General features: G+C 47.1%; 2 protein-coding genes across 2 annotated transcripts; both read left to right on the forward strand.

Annotated features, from left to right (window-relative positions):
* Positions 1 to 2558: 2558 nt before the first annotated feature.
* LOC129457081 (mucin-2-like) lies at positions 2559 to 10909 on the forward strand (the record flags this gene model as incomplete). Its single annotated transcript, XM_055228901.1, has 2 exons — positions 2559 to 2580; positions 9897 to 10909. Coding segments are annotated over exons 1-2 (1035 nt in total), but the record flags the coding sequence as incomplete, so codon positions are not given.
* A 3801-nt stretch (positions 10910 to 14710) lies between these two features.
* LOC117386594 (mucin-2-like) lies at positions 14711 to 24835 on the forward strand (the record flags this gene model as incomplete). Its single annotated transcript, XM_055228902.1, has 5 exons — positions 14711 to 15317; positions 15462 to 15862; positions 18806 to 19011; positions 20269 to 20560; positions 23183 to 24835. Coding segments are annotated over 5 exons (3159 nt in total), but the record flags the coding sequence as incomplete, so codon positions are not given.
* Positions 24836 to 24876: the final 41 nt, after the last annotated feature.

The following is a 24876-nucleotide window of genomic DNA, read 5'->3' on the forward strand; positions in this document are numbered from 1 at the left end:
CCCACATCATACTGAACAAAAAAGCCAATGAAGACATACCTCTATTTCTAACCGTACAGGAGTGAAAATGTCTGAAATACTCTCATAGGAATGAATGGAGTCGTTTTACTCAGTCGCTGATTTTGGGGGGAGGGGCGATGTCAGCGGGAACAAGAGGCAGGAACTCTATGGTGGCATGTACCCCGTGGTTGCAAGGGGTGGTGAAGGCCTTTATCACTGCTTGCAGTTTTAATTTAAGATTATTTCTGTGTGTTTTGTGTTTTATTTATCAAGTGTGACCTGAACAAAATAATAAGGTGTCTGAGTCCTCTGATCTTTTGGATATATTTATTTTATATTATGCCTGTTCAAATAAACAATATTCATTCATTCATATAGATCCAAGTGATAACTTGAAAAATCAATAGAATATAATAAAAGGAAACTCAGAAATTCTAGAGACTGCTCCAAAAATATCCAATAGGTTATGTTAATGAGTAAAAAGAAAAAATACAGAGATTTCAGTAATAAATAAAATGATCAGATCTTGTTGTTGTACCAGACAAAACCAGACAAAAAAATAAAATAAATTGCTCATTTAGATGAGCTTACTTAAGTTTATCATGACCCAGATAAAAGATAAGATAAACAGTAAAAAGTCAAATGGTTTACTATAGTGACATGCAGTGTCACAGTTATGAAGGATCAAGAAATACTAACATGATTCAGAATATGGTGATATAACCTTATTGCTCGGGTTTAGAACAGACATGGGCAAACTATGGCTTGGGGGCCACACACGGCCCTTTGGGCTAATTAATCTGGCCCACCGAACGTGGTCAAATTACATTAAAATTGATAGATTTGATAGATATTTCAGAATTTTTCTGCTGTGTTTATTTAACTAAAATTCTTTTTTTCAAATTCTTTGAAATTTAATAAAGTAATTATGAACTTAATTCATGTATTCTTGGGTCTAGTCACTCATAGAAATAATCAGGTTCAACATTTATAGTTGAAACCAGAAGTTTACATACAATATATAAAAAGACACATGCACTTTTTTTTGACAGTCTGACATGAAATCAGACTAATCCTTTCCTGTTTTATGTCAATTAGGATTACCAAAATTATTTCTGTTTTCTTGAAGCCAGAATAATGTCAATAAAGACATTTTTCTTTGTCAATGTTTCATTAGTTCCATTAAAGTTTGAAGTTTACATACAGTAATATTACTCTGCCTTTAAACAAGTTGGGAAAACCCAGATGATGATGTCATGTGTTTGGAAGCCTCTGATTTTGAGGTTTATTGACATTTGAGTTAATTAGAGACACAACTGTTTATATATTTAAAAGGTGCACCTGAAACACACTGCTGCTTTGTGTAATATCTTCCAAAAGTAGTCTGTGTAATTCCTCAGTCGTCCAGGTCTGATCCATAGCAAAAGACAAAATTAAATCTGTCAACTGGACAAATTGTTGTAGGAGTGAAGACCTGCTCATCCAATACTGTGATGAGTATACAGTCTGAAAATTCTCTGAAGTTCTTCAGACACACCCACTGTGTAAGGGATAGTTACACTTTTCCTTCTGGGTTCAGATTCCCTGTTGTCCTGTTTTTTCGCTCTCTTAGATCTATTGAAGGCCCATTTTGGACGTCCACAGGCAGAGACGCCTTTCTCCACGTGTTGTTCCTCCTTCACTTTTCCTTCTGTGTTTGTGGGCACCACTTGTCTGAAAAACTTCACTTGAATTTTCAGACAGTTTGAGATTTGAGTATATTTCACACCTACAAACACTTTAAGACAGAAACCGGTCCACCCAAAAGACCAAAACCCCGAGTCATAAACAAAGTAATGTGTCTACTCCATTCAGTGAAGTGAAGAGTGCAGCGTCACACTGGAGAAACTAAACAGCTGCTCCATAAGAGAATGAACCAACACCGGTGTGAGAGGACCCCAGTCTGCTGTACATCTCTATCTTAAAGACACTAACCACTCGTTTGAAGAGAGTGAGGTTCAGATCTGGGCCAGAGAAAAGAAATGGTTAAAGAGTGGAGTTAAAGAAGCAATTTTTCTTAGGAAAGATAATCCTTCCTTAAACAGGACTGGGGGCCTGACACATACTCTCTCATATATATATATATATATATATATATATATATATATATATATAAACTTGCCTTTGGAGAAAGTCTTTCTAGCTTATGCTAATTTGAATACCAGCAAAAAACTTGTCTTGGTACTTGACTCTTGAATCGCTGTTTACCGGTGAAAAAAACTTTGCTGAGTCTGTAAATTAGGTGCCGACCTCTGAGCCGTAGCCGCCCGTTCCTGCGTTGACTGGTTGTACCAAAGTGACGGCTGATATTGTCATTGATATGTTTCTTGGCATATTAGGCATAGAGCCTTTGATCGAACTTCAGTGAAAAAATATTTTCTTGTCCACTCTGTATTAAATACTTGACGCTCACTGTCCACATTTCTTTTCTTTGATAAGTTAATTTTTACAAGAGAGAATAAAAGAGTAATTCATGCGAACAAGGTTGATGTAGCTGACGTGAGCCATCTTTTGGGGAAATGTTGGCATTACAGGGAAAAGGTAAATTGAACATGGTTTACCCTTACCAATTTTAATATAATTTGATCACATTCAGTGGGCCGGATTAATAAGCCCGTTACCCCCGGGCCGTAGTTTGCTCATGTCTGGTCTAGACTAAAGCTGTGGATACAAACAGCAGGACCTTAGAGCTGTGGGTGTATAAGACTCTCAAATAAAGTATTTATAAAACAATTAATACTATTTTAGACTGCACCTGAACTGTAATGTTGACCAGTTGCACAGAGCAGGCATAATGTGCACTGTTCTCAGAATATTAGTCAGCAGACAAACTGGAGCGTTCTGCATTCTCTCTACACACTTCAGAGAACCTTAGTCCAACTGTACATACAAAGAATTACAGAAATCGATGCCTGATTAAATAAATAAAAAAAATAACTGAGACAATTTAAAGGGCGGGCCATGATGAGTTTGACAAGATAATGAGGCTGAAATTATTAATCTTATAAGTGCATGTAGCCGCCCCATATGCAGTGAAGATATGTAAAAGGCATGAATTCAAGCTTTATTTTCATTAGAAAATAAACAGAGCGAAAGAAAACTATGTTTTTGCTTGTGAGTATGATCATTTATACCTGCTATATGACTTGCAAATAAAATACCATGATATTTCGTAAGAAGTCACTTAAAGTTTTATTTTATTTGTATTTATTTTACTTTCAATGTTATTTCAAGTCCTCGTTTTTAGTGGTTAAGGAAACTGATCTGATCTTCTTCTTGTTTAGCATTTTAAAACTGTATGTATAATTATCATTCTAAGATTATGACAAGTTATACATACTTATAGTGTGAGAACATATAATTAAGTAATTACACAGGTGTAAGAATCCAATTCATATCTAGGTCAATATTAAGTAATAAAAATCTTCCTAGTCTTAGATTCAGGAAATAAAATGTTAAAAGAAAAAGAAAATACTTATGTTTTATGTTTGATTAAATAATGAATCACTACGTTATGTTTCAATGTGAAAGGGAAAGGAACAGCACAAGGCAAAGCAAGTTTATTTGTACAGCACAATTCATACACAAGGTAATTCAAAGTGTTTTACAGGATAAGTAAGACATAAAAATCACACAAATAAAAACATTAATAATCACAAATAATCATAAAATTACCATTAAAACAGAAAAATGCTGAATAAAACCCTTTCAGTCATATGCACAGATAAACTGAACTGTTTTTTGAGTCTGGATTTAAACATTGTCAAAGTAGAGGCCTGTGTCACATCTTCAAGAAGAATGTTTCAGGTATTAGCTGAATAAAACTGAAATGCTGATTCCCCATGTTTAGTCCTGACTCTGGGCACCAGCAGGAGGCCGGTCCCTGAAGTCCTCAGAGTGCGAGATGGTTCATATGGCACTAACATGTCGGAGATGTACTTTGGTGCTGGGCCATGGAGAGACTTATACACAAGCAGAGCTGCTTTAAAGTCTATTCTTTGAGCTACAGAAAACCAGTGCAGATTTGAGATTGGTCGGTAATTGTTCAATATTGTGGCATCAAGACCGCTCTTCTTTAGGAGAGGCTTGATAACCGCAGTTTTCAAAGCTCTTGGGAATGTTCCAGATTGAAGTGACATATTACCTATGCAAGTGAATGGTGACAGCAAACTGTGGAGCACAGACTTTACAAGTTTAGTGGGTAACACATGGAGGCAGCATGTAGATGAACTCAGACTGGTGATAATCTCTTGGACAGTTTTGTCAGTTACAGGCGCAAAGTGAGTCAGCTCTAAGTGTCCAGGTGGGTGAAGGTTGTTATTTGCATTGTGGAATTGATGTAAATTTTAATGCCCTGAACCTTGTCATTAAAGAATACTGCAAACTCATTGCACTTAGATGTGGAAATTAGTTCTAACGGCAGCAGCCACAAGCAATGGCCACAACAACAACAACTGCACCTACAACCACAACAGCTGCCCCAACAACCTGTACAGACCCAGGCTCACCTGCGCAGACAGATCCAAACTCACCTGCGCAGACAAATCCAAACTCACCTGCGCAGACAGATCCAAACTCACCTGCGCAGACAGATCCAAACTCACCTGCGCAGACAGAACCAGACTCAGCTGTACAGGCAGACTCATTCACCTGCGTAGATGCAGGAGGAGACTGTCGCTGATATTAAGTTGATCCAAATTGCCTAATCAGCACCCATTCATACAAATATATGTGATCTGGCGCTTTTTATGTAAGTAAACAAATATGATTTTGCTTTGTGCATGTGGGTGTAGGCTATATTAGCTGAGGGACCAATAAGAATATTACAAAAATGACAGAAAGCAAAAAAGAACTATGTGAGGGGGGTCTGGGGGTCCTCCCACAGGAGCATGACATAGGTCAATTATTGTAAGGTACTTCTCACAAAGATTCAAAACACAAGTTATTTGTTTTAGATCAAAACAATTGGCCTCCAACTGGCCTCCACTCCCTCCCAGGCTCCTCCGCTGCTCTACAGCGCACTGAGTGTAGCCTCGAACTGAGCTGTGGATAAATGCTCCAGACAACAGTCTCAAACTCTCGTCCACACACATAGACATGTGCTATGTTGCTTTTCTGAAGAAGTCTGATCTTTCTGATCTCATGTGCAGCAGCGATATACTTGCGCTACTGAATCGGGTCCACAGGGTAGGGTTAGGGCATCAGCTGTTTTGCTCCCACATCGTGAATAAGATGTCCACAAATAATAATCATTGTCCAAAAATGAAAACTGGCTAAAAACTTAGGTGGTGTAAAATGTGTTTATGGACTCTCAACTGTTGCTATAGTTTTTGGTCTGCTATGTGCTGTTAAGGCGGGGCGCTGCCAGACATTTTTTGATTAGAAGAGGTAAAGGGGTGCTAAGGTCATCAATCTCAGCACAACCACCTCCCCTTGGCGCCGTCCCTGCATTAAGGTTAATCCACACAGTAAAAGAAAAAATCTATTCTGTCAACTAGACAAAAAGTTTTAGCATTTAACAGTTTAGCATTTGACAGATTTGAAATCTTCTTTTACTGTGGATCATACATGGACGAGGGATTACACACACATCTTAAGACACATGGGTAGATTCAGACTGGAAGCTTCGACAGGCAGATACACATGAGCAAGTGAGAGGCACGAAAGAGAGATAGAGAGAGAAGGAATTTGTTTTATTGTATATGTGAGTAAAAGCAAATAGTTAAATCTGTCAGCTGGACAAAAAGTTGTAGGAGTGAAGATGTTTTGCTGCTCATCCAAGCCGCTTCTTCAGTTCTGGTCAAATCACTGATGAACACTGGCTTATATCTATCTGAAGAATATATAATTGATGACCACTGGCCTAGATATACTTTTAAATAGACAATGTGATTCTCTGTCTGAAGTCTGTCTCTCATTGAATTGAATTGATTCACACAAACTTGAATCAGTTCAATTCAAGTTTATTATATAGCACATTTAAAACGACTTCAGATGAATAGAGTGCTTCACATAGTCACAATATCAAAGACAAGACAAATGCAACACCATACATCAGAGGAGTGGATTAAACGCATAGAATAAAATTAAAAATACCAATATAGGTTGTTGCTAGCTAGTATTAAATGCCAGGGAGAATAGGTGTGTTTTTAGTCTAGACTAAAGCTGTGGATACAGACAGCAGGACCTTAGGGCTGTGGGTGCATAACTCTCTCAAATAAAGTGCAGGTATTTATAAAACAATCAATACTATTTTAAACTGCACCTGAACTGTAATGTTGACCAGTGCAGGTTGCACAGAGCAGGCATAATGTGCACTGCTCTCAGAATATTAGTCAGCAGACAAACTGGAGCGTTCTACATTCTCACACACTTCAGGGAACCTTAGTCCAACTCTACATACAAAGAATTACAGTCATCCAGACACAGTGTTACAAATGAATGCACTGCACTGCCACCCAATGAAGGTAGGGCTTTATTCCAATATCAATAATCCCAATGCCTGATTAAATTGAAAAAATAATTGAGACAATTTAAAGGGCGTGCCATGATGACTTTAACAAGATAATGAGGTTGAAATTATTAATCTTATAAGTGCATGTAGCCGCCCCCATATGCAGTGAAGATATATAAACAGCAAGCGCTCCAACTTTATTTGCATTTGCAAAAGGAAATTTGGAATTATTTTCTCACTTGTGAGTATGATCATTTATGCCTGCTATATGACTTGAAAAAAATTACATAATATTTTCCAAGCAGTTAGGTTTGATTTTACTAAATACATAAACTCATATCATGATGATGATGGATAATATTTTTTGTGTCTTCCATAAAAAGGATTACAGAAAATATGGGTTTTGGGAGCATCTTGACAATACGATGGATTTTAATATGTAAGTGTTAAAAATGTGATATATATGTGTATCTGTGTGTGTGTATATGTATGTATGTATATATATATATATATATATATATATATATATATATATATATATATATATATACATACATATACACGCGCACGCACACACACACACACACACACACACACACACACACACTACTACTACTACTTGAAAATGTATTAAGTTACGGAATACTGAATACCTGCATTAAAATATATTTTGTAATGTATTCCAATTCCAATCAGAGTACAGGAAAGTAGAGAATATTGATTATTTCCTTCTTTACTAGACCACTTCAGACAGGTTTTAGAATTCCTGATTTCCTTCTGCCCGTGACATGCATATATTTCAAGTATGTTTCCTTAATTAATCTGGATTGCATTAAGATGTATTTACATTCAAACTTATTTCAAGGCGTCCGGGCCGCAGACTGTGCTCTTTTTTCCCTTATGTTTGGAGTAAAAAAACTCACAGAGATGATGGAAATGATATTAAAAGTTATTATATATATATATATATATATATATATATATATATATATATAGTTGTTTAGCATTTAAAACTGGATGAATCATTATTGATCCAAGATTCTGGAAAGTTGTGCATGTTTATACAGTGAGTAAAACAAATTTTTAAGTAAATACACAGGTGTAAGAATTCAAATTGAAATCTAGGTCAGTGTTAAGTAATATAAATCTTGACATTATTACCTTAAGGGGAAAAAAAAAAAAAAAAAAAAAAAGAGTTACCCTGTATGTTTTACTAAATAATGTATCATTATGTTATGTTTCACTGGGAAAGGGGTAGTAATGGCACACGGAATGGTCACTGCGCAAAACACCACGACAGTTGCTCCAACAACAACAACAGCTGCGCCAACAACCACGACAGGTGATCCAACAACCACGACAACTGTTCCAACAACCACGACAGTTGCTCCAATGACAACAACAGCTGCCCCAAAAACAACAACAGTTGCTCCAACAACAACAGCTGCGGCAACAACCACGACAGTTGCTCCAACGACAACAACAGCTGCCCGAACAACCACGACAGGTGATCCAACAACCACTACAGCTGCCACAACAACCACGACAGTTGCTCCAACAACAACAGCTGCGGCAACAACCACGACAAATGCTCCAACCACAACAACAGCTGCCCCAACAACCACGACAGTTGCTCCAACCACAACAACAGCTGCCTCAACAACAACGACAGTTGCTCCAACAACAACGACAGTTGCTCCAACAACAACTACAGATGCTCCAACAACCACGACAGCTGCCCCAACAACCACAACAGTTGCTGCCACAACAACCACCACGGCTGCCACAACAACCACCACGGCTGCCCCAACAACGACAACAGTTGCTCCAACCACAACAGCTAACCCAACGACCACGACACCTGTTCCAACAACCACAACAGCTGCCCAAACAACCACAACAGCTGCTCCAACCAGAACAACAGCTGCCCCAACAATCACGACAGCTGCCTCAACAACCATGACAGTTGCTCCAACAACAACAACAGCTGGGCCAATGACCACGACAGCTGTTCCAACCACCACTACAGCTGCCCCAACAACAACAGTTGCTCCAACAACAACAGGTGCCCCAACAACCACGACAGTTGCTCCAACCACAACAGCTGCCCCAACAACCATGACAGCAGCCCTAACAACCAGAACACCTGCTCCAACAACTACAACAGTTTCTCCAACCACAACAACAGGTGCCCCAACAACCACAACAGCTGCTCCAACCACAACAACAGGTGCCCCAACAACCACAACAGCTGCTCCAACCACAACAACAGCTGCCCCAACAACCACGACAGCTGCTCCAACAACAACAGCTGTTCCAACGACAACAACAGGTGCCCCAACAACCACGACAGCTGCCCCAACAACCACAACAGTTGCTCCAACGACAACAACAGGTGCCCCAACAACCACGACAGCTGCTCCAACAATAACAACAGTTGCTCCAACGACAAAAACAGATGACCCAACAACCACGACAGCTGTTCCAACAACGACTACAGCTGCCCAGACAACCACAACAGCTGCTCCAACCACAACAACAGCTGCTCCAATCACAATAACAGCTGCCCCAACAACCACGACAGCTGCTCCAACAACAACACCTGCTCTAATGACAACAACAGGTGCCCCAACAACCACGACAGCCGTTCCAACAACCACTACAGCTGCCCCAACAACCACAACAGCTGCCCCAACAACCACGACAGCTGCCCCAACAACAACAGCTGCTCCAACGACAACAACAGGTGCCCCAACAACCACGACAGCTGTTCCAAAAACCACTACAGCTGCCCCAACAACCACAACAGCTGCTCCAACCACAACAACAGCTGCCCCAACAACCACGACAGCTGCCCCAACAACCACAACAGCTGCCCCAACAACCACGACACCTGCCCCAACAACCACAACAGCTGCTCCAACGACAATAACAGGTGCCCCAACAACCACGACAGCTGTTCCAGCAACCACTACAGCTGCCTCAACAACCACAACAGCTGCCCCAAAAACCACATCTTTTCCAACAACCACGACAGTTGCTCCTACAACAAAAAAAGCTGCTCCAACAACCACGAAAGCTGCTCCAACAACAACAGTTGCTCCAACAACAACAACAGGTGCCCCAACAACCACGACAGCTGCTCCAACCACAACAACAGCTACCCCACTAACCACGACAGATGCTCCAACCACAACAGTTGCCCTAACAACCACAACACCTGCTCCAACAACGACAAAAGTTTCTCCAACCACAACTGGTGCCCCAACAACCGCAACAGTTGATCCAACGACAACAACATCTGCCCCAACAAGCACGACAGCTGCTCCAACAACAACAGCTGCTCCAACAACCACAACAGCTGCCCCAACAACCACAACAGCTGCTCCAACGACAACAACAGGTGTTGCAACAACCACGAAAGCTTTTCCAACAACCACTACAGCTGTCCCAACAAGCACAACAACAGCTGCCCCCACAAGCACGACAGCTGCTCCAACAACAGCTGCTCAAACCACAACAACAGATGCCCCAAAAACCACGACAGCTGCTCCAACCACAACAGCTGCTCCATCGACAACAACAGGTGCCCCAACAACCACAACAGCTGTTCCAACAACCACTACAGCTGCCCCAACAACCACAACAGCTGCTCCAACCACAACAGTTGCCCCAACAACCACGACAGATGTAACAACAACCACAACATCTTTTCCAACAACCACGACAGTTGTTCCTACGACAACAACAGCTGCTCCAACAACCACTACAGCTGCTCCAACCACAACAGTTGCCCCAACAACCACGACAGCTGGTCCAACCACAACAGTTGCCCCAACAACCACGACAGATGTAACAATAACCACAACATCTTTTCCAACAACCACGACAGTTGTTCCTACGACAACAACAGCTGCTCCAACAACCACTACAGCTGCTCCAACCACAACAGTTGCCCCAACAACCACGACAGCTGGTCCAACCACAACAGTTGCCCCAACAACCACGACAGATGTAACAACAACAACAACATCTTTTCCAACAACCACGACAGTTGTTCCTACGACAACAACAGCTGCTCCAACAACCACTACAGCTGCGCCAACCACAACAACAAATGCCCCAACAACCACGACAGTTCTTCCAACAACCACGACAACTGCTCCAACAAAAACAGCTGCTCCAACAACAACAACAGCTGCTCCAACAACCACTACAGCTGCTCCAACCACAACAGTTGCCCCAACAACCACGACAGCTGGTCCAACCACAACAGTTGCCCCAACAACCACGACAGATGTAACAACAACAACAACATCTTTTCCAACAACCACGACAGTTGTTCCTACGACAACAACAGCTGCTCCAACAACCACTACAGCTGCGCCAACCACAACAACAAATGCCCCAACAACCACGACAGTTCTTCCAACAACCACGACAACTGCTCCAACAAAAACAGCTGCTCCAACAACAACAACAGTTGCCCCAACAACCACGACAACTGTTCCAACAACCACGACAGTTGCTCCAATGACAACAACAGCTGCCCCAAAAACAACAACAGTTGCTCCAACAACAACAGCTGCGGCAACAACCACGACAGTTGCTCCAACGACAACAACAGCTGCCCGAACAACCACGACAGGTGATCCAACAACCACTACAGCTGCCACAACAACCACGACAGTTGCTCCAACAACAACAGCTGCGGCAACAACCACGACAAATGCTCCAACCACAACAACAGCTGCCCCAACAACCACGACAGTTGCTCCAACCACAACAACAGCTGCCTCAACAACAACGACAGTTGCTCCAACAACAACGACAGTTGCTCCAACAACAACTACAGATGCTCCAACAACCACGACAGCTGCCCCAACAACCACAACAGTTGCTGCCACAACAACCACCACGGCTGCCACAACAACCACCACGGCTGCCCCAACAACGACAACAGTTGCTCCAACCACAACAGCTAACCCAACGACCACGACACCTGTTCCAACAACCACAACAGCTGCCCAAACAACCACAACAGCTGCTCCAACCAGAACAACAGCTGCCCCAACAATCACGACAGCTGCCTCAACAACCATGACAGTTGCTCCAACAACAACAGCTGGGCCAATGACCACGACAGCTGTTCCAACCACCACTACAGCTGCCCCAACAACAACAGTTGCTCCAACAACAACAGGTGCCCCAACAACCACGACAGTTGCTCCAACCACAACAGCTGCCCCAACAACCATGACAGCAGCCCTAACAACCAGAACACCTGCTCCAACAACTACAACAGTTTCTCCAACCACAACAACAGGTGCCCCAACAACCACAACAGCTGCTCCAACCACAACAACAGGTGCCCCAACAACCACAACAGCTGCTCCAACCACAACAACAGCTGCCCCAACAACCACGACAGCTGCTCCAACAACAACAGCTGTTCCAACGACAACAACAGGTGCCCCAACAACCACGACAGCTGCCCCAACAACCACAACAGTTGCTCCAACGACAACAACAGGTGCCCCAACAACCACGACAGCTGCTCCAACAATAACAACAGTTGCTCCAACGACAAAAACAGATGACCCAACAACCACGACAGCTGTTCCAACAACGACTACAGCTGCCCAGACAACCACAACAGCTGCTCCAACCACAACAACAGCTGCTCCAATCACAATAACAGCTGCCCCAACAACCACGACAGCTGCTCCAACAACAACACCTGCTCCAATGACAACAACAGGTGCCCCAACAACCACGACAGCCGTTCCAACAACCACTACAGCTGCCCCAACAACCACAACAGCTGCCCCAACAACCACGACAGCTGCCCCAACAACAACAGCTGCTCCAACGACAACAACAGGTGCCCCAACAACCACGACAGCTGTTCCAAAAACCACTACAGCTGCCCCAACAACCACAACAGCTGCTCCAACCACAACAACAGCTGCCCCAACAACCACGACAGCTGCCCCAACAACCACAACAGCTGCCCCAACAACCACGACACCTGCCCCAACAACCACAACAGCTGCTCCAACGACAATAACAGGTGCCCCAACAACCACGACAGCTGTTCCAGCAACCACTACAGCTGCCTCAACAACCACAACAGCTGCCCCAAAAACCACATCTTTTCCAACAACCACGACAGTTGCTCCTACAACAAAAAAAGCTGCTCCAACAACCACGAAAGCTGCTCCAACAACAACAGTTGCTCCAACAACAACAACAGGTGCCCCAACAACCACGACAGCTGCTCCAACCACAACAACAGCTACCCCACTAACCACGACAGATGCTCCAACCACAACAGTTGCCCTAACAACCACAACACCTGCTCCAACAACGACAAAAGTTTCTCCAACCACAACTGGTGCCCCAACAACCGCAACAGTTGATCCAACGACAACAACATCTGCCCCAACAAGCACGACAGCTGCTCCAACAACAACAGCTGCTCCAACAACCACAACAGCTGCCCCAACAACCACAACAGCTGCTCCAACGACAACAACAGGTGTTGCAACAACCACGAAAGCTTTTCCAACAACCACTACAGCTGTCCCAACAAGCACAACAACAGCTGCCCCCACAAGCACGACAGCTGCTCCAACAACAGCTGCTCAAACCACAACAACAGATGCCCCAAAAACCACGACAGCTGCTCCAACCACAACAGCTGCTCCATCGACAACAACAGGTGCCCCAACAACCACAACAGCTGTTCCAACAACCACTACAGCTGCCCCAACAACCACAACAGCTGCTCCAACCACAACAGTTGCCCCAACAACCACGACAGATGTAACAACAACCACAACATCTTTTCCAACAACCACGACAGTTGTTCCTACGACAACAACAGCTGCTCCAACAACCACTACAGCTGCTCCAACCACAACAGTTGCCCCAACAACCACGACAGCTGGTCCAACCACAACAGTTGCCCCAACAACCACGACAGATGTAACAATAACCACAACATCTTTTCCAACAACCACGACAGTTGTTCCTACGACAACAACAGCTGCTCCAACAACCACTACAGCTGCTCCAACCACAACAGTTGCCCCAACAACCACGACAGCTGGTCCAACCACAACAGTTGCCCCAACAACCACGACAGATGTAACAACAACAACAACATCTTTTCCAACAACCACGACAGTTGTTCCTACGACAACAACAGCTGCTCCAACAACCACTACAGCTGCGCCAACCACAACAACAAATGCCCCAACAACCACGACAGTTCTTCCAACAACCACGACAACTGCTCCAACAAAAACAGCTGCTCCAACAACAACAACAGCTGCTCCAACAACCACTACAGCTGCTCCAACCACAACAGTTGCCCCAACAACCACGACAGCTGGTCCAACCACAACAGTTGCCCCAACAACCACGACAGATGTAACAACAACAACAACATCTTTTCCAACAACCACGACAGTTGTTCCTACGACAACAACAGCTGCTCCAACAACCACTACAGCTGCGCCAACCACAACAACAAATGCCCCAACAACCACGACAGTTCTTCCAACAACCACGACAACTGCTCCAACAAAAACAGCTGCTCCAACAACAACAACAGTTGCCCCAACAACCACGACAGCTGCCTCAACAACCACAGAAGCTGCCCCAACAACCACAACAGCTGCTCCAACCACAACAGAAGCTGCCCCAACAACCACAACAGCTGCTTCATTGACAACAACAGGTGACGCAACAACAACGACAGCTGTTCCAACAACCACTACAGCTGCCCCAACAACCACAACAACAGCTGCCCCCACAAGCACGACAACTGCTCCAACAACAGCTGCTCAAACCACAACAACAGATGCCCCAACAACCACGACAGCTGCTCCAACCACAACAGCTGTTCCATCGACAACAACAGCTGCCCCAACAAGCACGGCAGCTGCTCCAACAACAACAGCTGCTCCAACGACAACAACAGCTGCCCCAACAACCACAACATCTGCTCCAACGACAACAACAGGTGCCCTAACAACCACGACAATTGCTCCAACGACAAAAACAGCTGCCCCAACAACCACAACAGCTGCTCCAACAACCACGACAGCTGCCCCAAAAACCACAACAGGTGCGCCAACAACCACAACAGCTGCTCCAACCACAACAACAGCTGCCCCAACAACCACGACAGCTGCCCCAAGAACCACAACAGCTGCCCCAACAACCACAACAACAGTTTCTCCAACCACAACTGGTACCCCAACAACCACAACAGTTGCTCCAACCACAACAACTTCCCCAACAACCACGACAATTGCTACGACAACAACAGCTGTTACAACAACCACTACAGCTGCCCAAACAACCACGACAGTTGCCCCAACAACCACGAACACTTCCCCAACAACCACAACAGCTGCTCCAACCACAACAACAGCTGCCCCAACAACCACGACAGCTGCCACAACAACCACGACATCTGCTCCAACAACAAAAACAGTTGCCCTAACAACCACGACAATTGCTCCAATGACAACAACAGCTGTTCCAACAACCACTACAGCTGCCCAAACAACCACGACAGTTGCCCCAACAACCACGACAACTGCCCCAACAACCACAACAGCTGCTCCAACAACCACAACAGCTGCTCCAACCACAACAACAGCTGCCCCAACAACCACAACATCTGCTCCAACGACAACAACAGGTGCCCCAACAACCACGACAACTGCCCCAACAACCACAACAGCTGCTCCAACCACAACAACAGCTGCCCCAACAACCACAACAGCTGCTCCAACGACAACAACAGGTGCCGCAACAACCATGACAGCTGTTCCAACAACCACAACAGCTGCTCCAACCACAACAACAGCTGCCCCAACAACCATGACAGCTGCTCCAACAACAACAGCTGCTCAAACCACAACAACAGATGCCCCAACAACCACGACAGCTGCCCCAACAACCACGACAACTTCCCCAAAAACCACAACAGCTGCTCCAACCACAACAACAGCTGCCCCAACAACCACGACAGCTGCCACAACAACCACGACATCTGCTCCAACAACAACAACAGGTGCCCTAACAACCACGACAATTGCTCCAACGACAACAACAGGTGTCGCAACAACTACGACAGCTGTTCCAACAACCACTACAGCTGTCCCAACAACCACAACAGCTGTTCCAACAACCACTACAGCTGCCCAAACAACCACGACAGTTGCCCCAACAACCACGACAACTGCCCCAACAACCACAACAGCTGCTCCAACAACCACAACAGTTGCTCCAACCACAACAACAGCTGCCCCAACAACCACGACAGCTGCCACAACAACTACGACATCTGCTCCAACAACAACACCTGCTCCAACGACAACAACAGGTGCCCCAACAACCACAACAGCTGCTCCAACGACAACAACAGGTGTTGCAACAACCACGACAGCTGTTCCAACAACCACTACAGCTGTCCCAACAACCACAACAGCTGCTCCAACGACAACAACAGCTGCCCCAACAAGCACAGCAGCTGCTCCAACAACCACAACATCTGCTCCAACGACAACAACAGGTGCCCTAACAACCACGACAATTGCTCCAACGACAACAACAGCTGCCCCAACAACCACAACAGCTGCTCCAACAACCACGACAGCTACCCCAAAAACCACAACAGGTGCGCCAACAACCACAACAGCTGCTCCAACCACAACAACAGGTGCCCCAACAACCACAACAGCTGCTCCAACCACAACAACAGCTGCCCCAACAACCACGACAGCTGCTCCAACAACAGCTGTTCCAACGACAACAACAGGTGCCCCAACAACCACAACAGCTGCTCCAACCACAACAACAGCTGCCCCAACAACCACGACAGCTGCTCCAACAACAACAGCTGTTCCAACGACAACAACAGGTGCCCTAACAACCACGACAGCTGCCCCAACAACCACAACAGTTTCTCCAACGACAACAACAGGTGCCCCAACAACCACGACAGCTGCTCCAACAACAACAACAGTTGCTCCAACGACAAAAACAGATGCCCCAACAACCACGACAGCTGTTCCAACAACGACTACAGCTGCCCAGACAACCACAACAGCTGCTCCAACCACAACAACAGCTGCTCCAATCACAATAACAGCTGCCCCAACAACCATGACAGCTGCTCCAACAACAACACCTGCTCCAATGACAACAACCAGTGCCCCAACAACCACGACAGCCGTTCCAACAACCACTACAGCTGCCCCAACAACCACAACAGCTGCCCCAACAACCACGACAGCTGCCCCAACAACAACATCTGCTCCAACAACGACAACAGTTTCTCCAACCACAACTGGTGCCCCAACAACCGCAACAGTTGATCCAACGACAACAAGATCTGCCCCAACAAGCACGACAGCTGCTCCAACAACAACAGCTGCTCCAACAACCACAACAGCTGCCCCAACAACCACAACAGCTGCTCCAAAGACAACAACAGCTGTTGCAACAACCACGAAAGCTTTTCCAACAACCACTACAGCTGCCCCAACAAGCACAACAACAGCTGCCCCCACAAGCACGACAGCTGCTCCAACAACAGCTGCTCAAACCACAACAACAGATGCCCCAAAAACCACGACAGCTGCTCCAACCACAACAGCTGCTCCATCGACAACAACAGGTGCCCCAACAACCACAACAGCTGTTCCAACAACCACTACAGCTGCCCCAACAACCACAACAGCTGCTCCAACCACAACAGTTGCCCCAACAACCACGACAGCTGGTCCAACCACAACAGTTGCCCCAACAACCACGACAGATGTAACAACAACCACAACATCTTTTCCAACAACCACGACAGTTGTTCCTACGACAACAACAGCTGCTCCAACAACCACTACAGCTGCTCCAACCACAACAGTTGCCCCAACAACCACGACAGCTGGTCCAACCACAACAGTTGCCCCAACAACCACGACAGATGTAACAACAACAACAACATCTTTTCCAACAACCACGACAGTTGTTCCTACGACAACAACAGCTGCTCCAACAACCAGTACAGCTGCGCCAACAACAACAACAAATGCCCCAACAACCACGACAGTTCTTCCAACAACCACGACAACTGCTCCAACAACAACAGCTGCTCCAACAACAACAACAGTTGCCCCAACAACCACAGAAGCTGCCCCAACAACCACAACAGCTGCTCCAACCACAACAGAAGCTGCCCCAACAACCACAACAGCTGCTTCAACGACAACAACAGGTGACGCAACAACCACGACAGCTGTTCCAACAACCACAACAGTTGCTCCAACAGCCACGACAGCTGCTCCAACCACAACAGTTGCCCCAACAACCACGACAGATGTAACAACAACCACAACATCTTTTCCAACAACCACGACAGTTGTTCCTACGACAACAACAGCTGCTCCAACAACCACTACAGCTGCTCCAACCACAACAGTTGCCCCAACAACCACGACAGCTGGTCCAACCACAACAGTTGCCCCAACAACCACGACAGATGTAACAATAACCACAACATCTTTTCCAACAACCACGACAGTTGTTCCTACGAGAACAACAGCTGCTCCAACAACCACTACAGCTGCTCCAACCACAACAGTTGCCCCAACAACCACGACAGCTGGTCCAACCACAACAGTTGCCCCAACAACCACGACAGATGTAACAACAACAACAACATCTTTTCCAACAACCACGACAGTTGTTCCTACGACAACAACAGCTGCTCCAACAACCACTACAGCTGCGCCAACCACAACAACAAATGCCCCAACAACCACGACAGTTCTTCCAACAACCACGACAACTGCTCCAACAACAACAGCTGCTCCAACAACAACAGTTGCCCCAACAACCACGACAGCTGCCCCAACAACCACAGAAGCTGCCCCAAAAACCACAGAAGCTGCCCCAACAACCACAACAGCTGCTCCAACCACAACAGAAGCTGCCCCAACAACCACAACAGCTGCTTCAACGACAACAACAGGTGATGCAACAACCATGAGAGCTGTTCCAACAACCACTACAGCTGCCCCAACAACCACAACAACAGCTGCCCCCACAAGCACGACAGCTGCTCCAACAACAGCTGCTCAAACCACAACAACAGATGCCCCAACAACCACGACAGCTGCTCCAACCACAACAGCTGTTCCATCGACAACAACAGGTGCCCCAACAACTACAACAGCTGTTGCAACAACCACTACAGCTGCCCCAACAACCACAACAGCTGCTCCAACCACAACAGTTGCCCCAACAACCACGACAGATGTAACAACAACCACAACATCTTTTCCAACAACCACGACAGTTGTTCCTACGACAACAACAGCTGCTCCAACAACCACTACAGCTGCTCCAACCACAACAGTTGCCCCAACAACCACGACAGCTGGTCCAACCACAACAGTTGCCCCAACAACCACGACAGATGTAACAACAACAACAACATCTTTTCCAACAACCACGACAGTTGTTCCTACGACAACAACAGCTGCTCCAACAACCACTACAGCTGCGCCAACCACAACAACAAATGCCCCAACAACCACGACAGTTCTTCCAACAACCACGACAACTGCTCCAACAACAACAGCTGCTCCAACAACAACAACAGTTGCCCCAACAACCACAGAAGCTGCCCCAACAACCACAACAGCTGCTCCAACCACAACAGAAGCTGCCCCAACAACCACAACAGCTGCTTCAACGACAACAACAGGTGACGCAACAACCACGACAGCTGTTCCAACAACCACAACAGTTGCCCCAACAACCACGACAGATGTAACAACAACAACAACATCTTTTCCAACAACCACAACAGCTGCTCCAACCACAACAACAGCTGCCCCACTAACCACGACAGTTGCTCCAACCACAACAGCTGCCCTAACAACCAAAACACCTGCTCCAACAACTACAACAATTTCTCCAACCACAACTGGTGCCCCAACAACCACAACAGTTGCTCCAAGCACAACAACAACTGCCCCAACAACCACGACAATTGCTCCAACGACAACAACAGCAGTTCCAACAACCACTACAGCTTCCCAAACAACTACGACAGTTGCCCCAACAACCACGACAACTGCCCCAAAAACCACAACAGCTGCCCCAACAACCACGACAATTGCTACAACGACAACAACAGCTGTTCCAACAACCACTACAGCTGCCCAAACAACCACGACAGTTGCCCTAACAACCATGACAACTAACCCAACAACCACAACAGCTGCTCCAACCACAACAACAGCTGCCCCAACAACCACGACAGCTGCCACAACAACCACGACATCTGCTCCAACAACAACACCTGCTCCAATGACAACAACAGCTGCCCCAACGACAACAACAGGTGTCGCAAAAACCACGGCAGCTGTTCCAACAACCACTACAGCTTTCCCAACAACCACAACAGCTGCTCCAACGACAACAACAGCTGCCCCAAAAAGCACGACAGCTGCTCCAACAACAACAGCTGCTCCAACGACAACAACAGCTGCCCCAACAACCACAACATCTGTTACAACAACAACAGGTGCCCTAACAACCACGACAATTGCTCCAACGACAACAACAGCTGCCCCAACAACCACGACAACTGCCCCAATAACCACCATTGCTGCTCCAACAACCGCGACAGCTGCCCCAACATCCGCGACAGCTGCCCCAACAACCACAACAGCTGCCCCAAAAACCACAACAGCTGCTCCAACCACAACAACAGTTTCTCCAACCACAACTGGTGCCCCAACAACCACAACAGTTCCTCCAACCACAACAACAACTGCCCCAACAACCACGACAATTGCTACAACGATAACAACAGCTGTTCCAACAACCACTACAGCTGCCCAAACAACCACGACAGTTGCCCCAACAACCACGACAACTGCCCCAACAACCACAACAGCTGCTCCAACAACCACAACAGTTGCTCAAACCACAACAACAGCTGCCCCAACAACCACGACAGCTGCTCCAACAACAACACCTGCTCCAACGACAACAACATCTGCCTCAACAACCACAACAGCTGCTCCAACGACAACAACAGGTGTTGCAACAACCACGACAGCTGTTCCAACAACCACTACAGCTGTCCCAACAACCACAACAGCTGCTCCAACGACAACAACAGCTGCCCCAACAAGCACGACAGCTGCTCCAATAACAACAGCTGCTCCAACAACCACAACAGCTGCCCCAACAACCACAACATCTGCTCCAACGACAACAACAGGTGCCCTAATAACCACGACAATTGCTCCAACGACAACAACAGCTGCCCCAACAACCACAACAGCTGCTCCAACAACCACGACAGCTGCCCCAAAAACCACAACAGGTGCGCCAACAACCACAACAGCTGCTCCAACCACAACAACAGCTACCCCAACAACCATGACAGCTGTCCCAACAACCACAACAGCTGCCCCAACAACCACAACAACAGTTTCTCCAACCACAACTGGTGCCCCAACAACCACAACAGTTGCTCCAACCACAACAACTTCCCCAACAACCACGACAATTGCTACAACGACAACAACAGCTGTTCCAACAACCACTACAGCTGCCCAAACAACCACGACAGTTGCCCCAACAACCACGACAACTGCCCCAACAACCACAACAGCTGCTCCAACCACAACAACAGCTGCCCCAACAACCACGACAGCTGTCACAACAACCACGACATCTGCTCCAACAACAACAACAACAGGTGCCCTAACAACCACGACAATTGCTCCATCGACAACAACAGGTGTCGCAACAACCACTACAGCTGTTCCAACAACCACAACAGCTGCTCCAACGACAACAACAGCTGCCCCAATAAGCACGACAGCTGCTCCAACCACAACAACAGTTTCTCCAACCACAACTGGTGCCCCAACAACCACAATAGTTGCTCCAACCACAACAACAACTGCCCCAACAACCACGACAATTGCTCCAACGACAACAACAGCTGCCCCAACAACCACAACAGCTGCTCCAACAACCACGACAGCTGCCCCAAAAACCACAACAGCTGCTCCAACAACCACTACAGCTGCTCTAACCACAACAGTTGCCCCAACAACCACGACAGCTGGTCCAACCACAACAGTTGCCCCAACAACCACGACAGATGTAACAACAACAAAAACATCTTTTCCAACAACCACGACAGCTGCTCCAACCACAACAACAGCTGCCCCACTAACCACGACAGTTGCTCCAACCACAACAGCTGCCCCAACCACAACAGCTGCCCTAACAACCACAACACCTGCTCCAACAACTACAACAATTTCTCCAACCACAACTGGTGCCCCAACAACCACAACAGTTGCTCCAAGCACAACAACTGCCCCAACAACCACGACAATTGATCCAACGACAACAACAGCAGTTCCAACAACCACTACAGCTTCCCAAACAACTACGACAGTTGCCCCAACAACCACGACAACTGCCCCAACAACCACAACAGATGCTCCAACAACCACAACAGTTGCTCCAACCACAACAACAGCTGCCCCAACAACCACGACAATTGCTACAACGACAACAACAGCTGTTCCAACAACCACTACAGCTGCCCAAACAACCACGACAGTTGCCCTAACAACCACGACAACTAACCCAACAACCACAAGAGCTGCTCCAACAACCACAACAGCTGCTCCAACCACAACAACAGCTACCCCAACAACCACGACAGCTGCCACAACAACCACGACATCTGCTCCAACTACAACACCTGCTCCAATGACAACAACAGCTGCCCCAACGACAACAACAGGTGTCGCAAAAACCACGGCAGCTGTTCCAACAACCACTACAGCTTTCCCAACAACCACAACAGCTGCTCCAATGACAACAACAGCTGCCCAAAAAAGCACGACAGCTGCTCCAACAACAACAGCTGCTCCAACGACAACAACAGCTGCCCCAACAACCACAACATCTGCTACAACAAAAACAGGTGCCCTAACAACCACGACAATTGCTCCAACGACAACAACAGCTGCCCCAACAACCACGACAACTGCCCCAACAACCACAACAGCTGCTCCAACAACCGCGACAGCTGCCCCAACAACCACAACAGCTGCTCCAAAAACCACAACAGCTGCTCCAACCACAACAACAGTTTCTCCAACCACAACTGGTGCCCCAACAACCACAACAGTTGCTCCAACCACAACAACAACTGCCCCAACAACCACGACAATTGCTACAACGACAACAACAGCTGTTCCAACAACCACTAGAGCTGCCCAAACAACCACGACAGTTGCCCCAACAACCACGACAACTGCCCCAACAACCACAACAGCTGCTCCAACAACCACAACAGTTGCTCCAACCACAACAACAGCTGCCCCAACAACCACGACAGCTGCTCCAACAACAACACCTGCTCAAACGACAACAACATCTGCCCCAACAACCACAACAGCTGCTCCAACGACAACAACAGGTGTTGCAACAACCACGACAGCTGTTCCAACAACCACTACAGCTGTCCCAACAACCACAACAGCTGCTCCAACGACAACAACAGCTGCCCCAACAAGCACGACAGCTGCTCCAACAACAACAGCTGCTTCAACAACCACAACAGCTGCCCCAACAACCACAACATCTGCTCCAACGACAACAACAGGTGCCCTAACAACCACGACAATTGCTCCAACGACAACAACAGCTGCCCCAACAACCACAACAGCTGCTCCAACAACCGCGACAGCTGCCCCAACAACCACGACAGCTGCCCCAAAAACCACAACAGGTGCGCCAACAACCACAACAGCTGCTCCAACCACAACAACAGCTGCCCCAACAACCACGACAGCTGCCCCAACAACCACAACAGCTGCTCCAACCACAACAACAGTTTCTCCAACCACAACTGGTGCCCCAACAACCACAACAGTTGCTCCAACCACAACAACAGCTGCCCCAACAACCACGACAATTGCTACGACAACAACAGCTGTTCCAACAACCACTACAGCTGCCCAAACAACCACGACAGTTGCCCCAACAACCACGACAACTGCCCCAACAACCACAACAGCTGCTCCAACAACCACAACAGCTGCTCCAACCACAACAACAGCTGCCCCAACAACCACGACAGCTGCCACAACAACCACGACATCTGCTCCAACAACACCTGCTCCAAAGACAACAACAGCTGCCCCAACAACCACAACATCTGCTCCAACGACAACAAAAGGTGCCCCAACAACCACGACAACTGCCCCAACAACCACAACAGCTGCTCCAACGACAACAACAGCTGCCCCAACGACAACAACAGCTGCCCCAACAAGCACGGCAGCTGCTCCAACAACACCAGCTGCTCCAACGACAACAACAGCTGCCCCAACAACCACAACATCTGCTCCAACGACAACAACAGGTGCCCTAACAACCACGACAATTGCTCCAACGACAACCACAGCTGCCCCAACAACCACAACAGCTGCTCCAACAACCACGACAGCTGCCCCAAAAACCACAACAGGTGCGCCAACAACCACAACAGCTGCCCCAACAACCACAACAGTTGCTCCAACCACAACAACAGCTGGGCCAACAACCACGACAGCTGTTCCAACAACCACTACATTTTCCCCAACAACCACTACAGATGCTCCAACAACCACGACAGTTGCTCCAACGACAACAACAGCTGCCCCAACAACCACGACAGGTGTTCCAACAACCACTACAGCTGCCCTAACAACCATAACAGCTGTTCCAACCACAACTGGTGCCCCAACAACCACAACAGTTGCTCCAACGACAACACCTTCCCCAACAACCACGACAGCTGTTCCAACAACCACGACAGGTGCCCCAACAACAACAACAGCTACCCCAACAACCACGACAGTTGCTCCAACCACAACAACAGCTGCTCCAACAACCACTACAGCTGCGCCAACCACCACAACATTTGCCCCAACAACCACGACAGCTGCTCCAACCACAATAGCTGCCCCAACAACCACAACAGCTGCTCCAACAACAACAACAGCTGCCCCAACAACCACGACAGCTGCTCCAACAACAACAGCTGCTCCAACGACAACAACAGGTGCCCCAACAACCACGACAGCTGTTCCAACAACGACTACAGCTGCCCCAACAACCACAACAGCTGCTCCAACCACAACAACAGCTGACCCAACAACCACGACAGCTGCCCCAACAACCACAACAGCTGCTCCAACGACAACAACAGGTGCCCCAACAACCACAACAGCTGTTCCAACAACCACTACAGCTGCCCCAACAAC

Source organism: Periophthalmus magnuspinnatus, chromosome 18 (genome assembly GCF_009829125.3).
Source record: "Periophthalmus magnuspinnatus isolate fPerMag1 chromosome 18, fPerMag1.2.pri, whole genome shotgun sequence".
Lineage (NCBI taxonomy): Eukaryota > Metazoa > Chordata > Actinopteri > Gobiiformes > Gobiidae > Periophthalmus > Periophthalmus magnuspinnatus.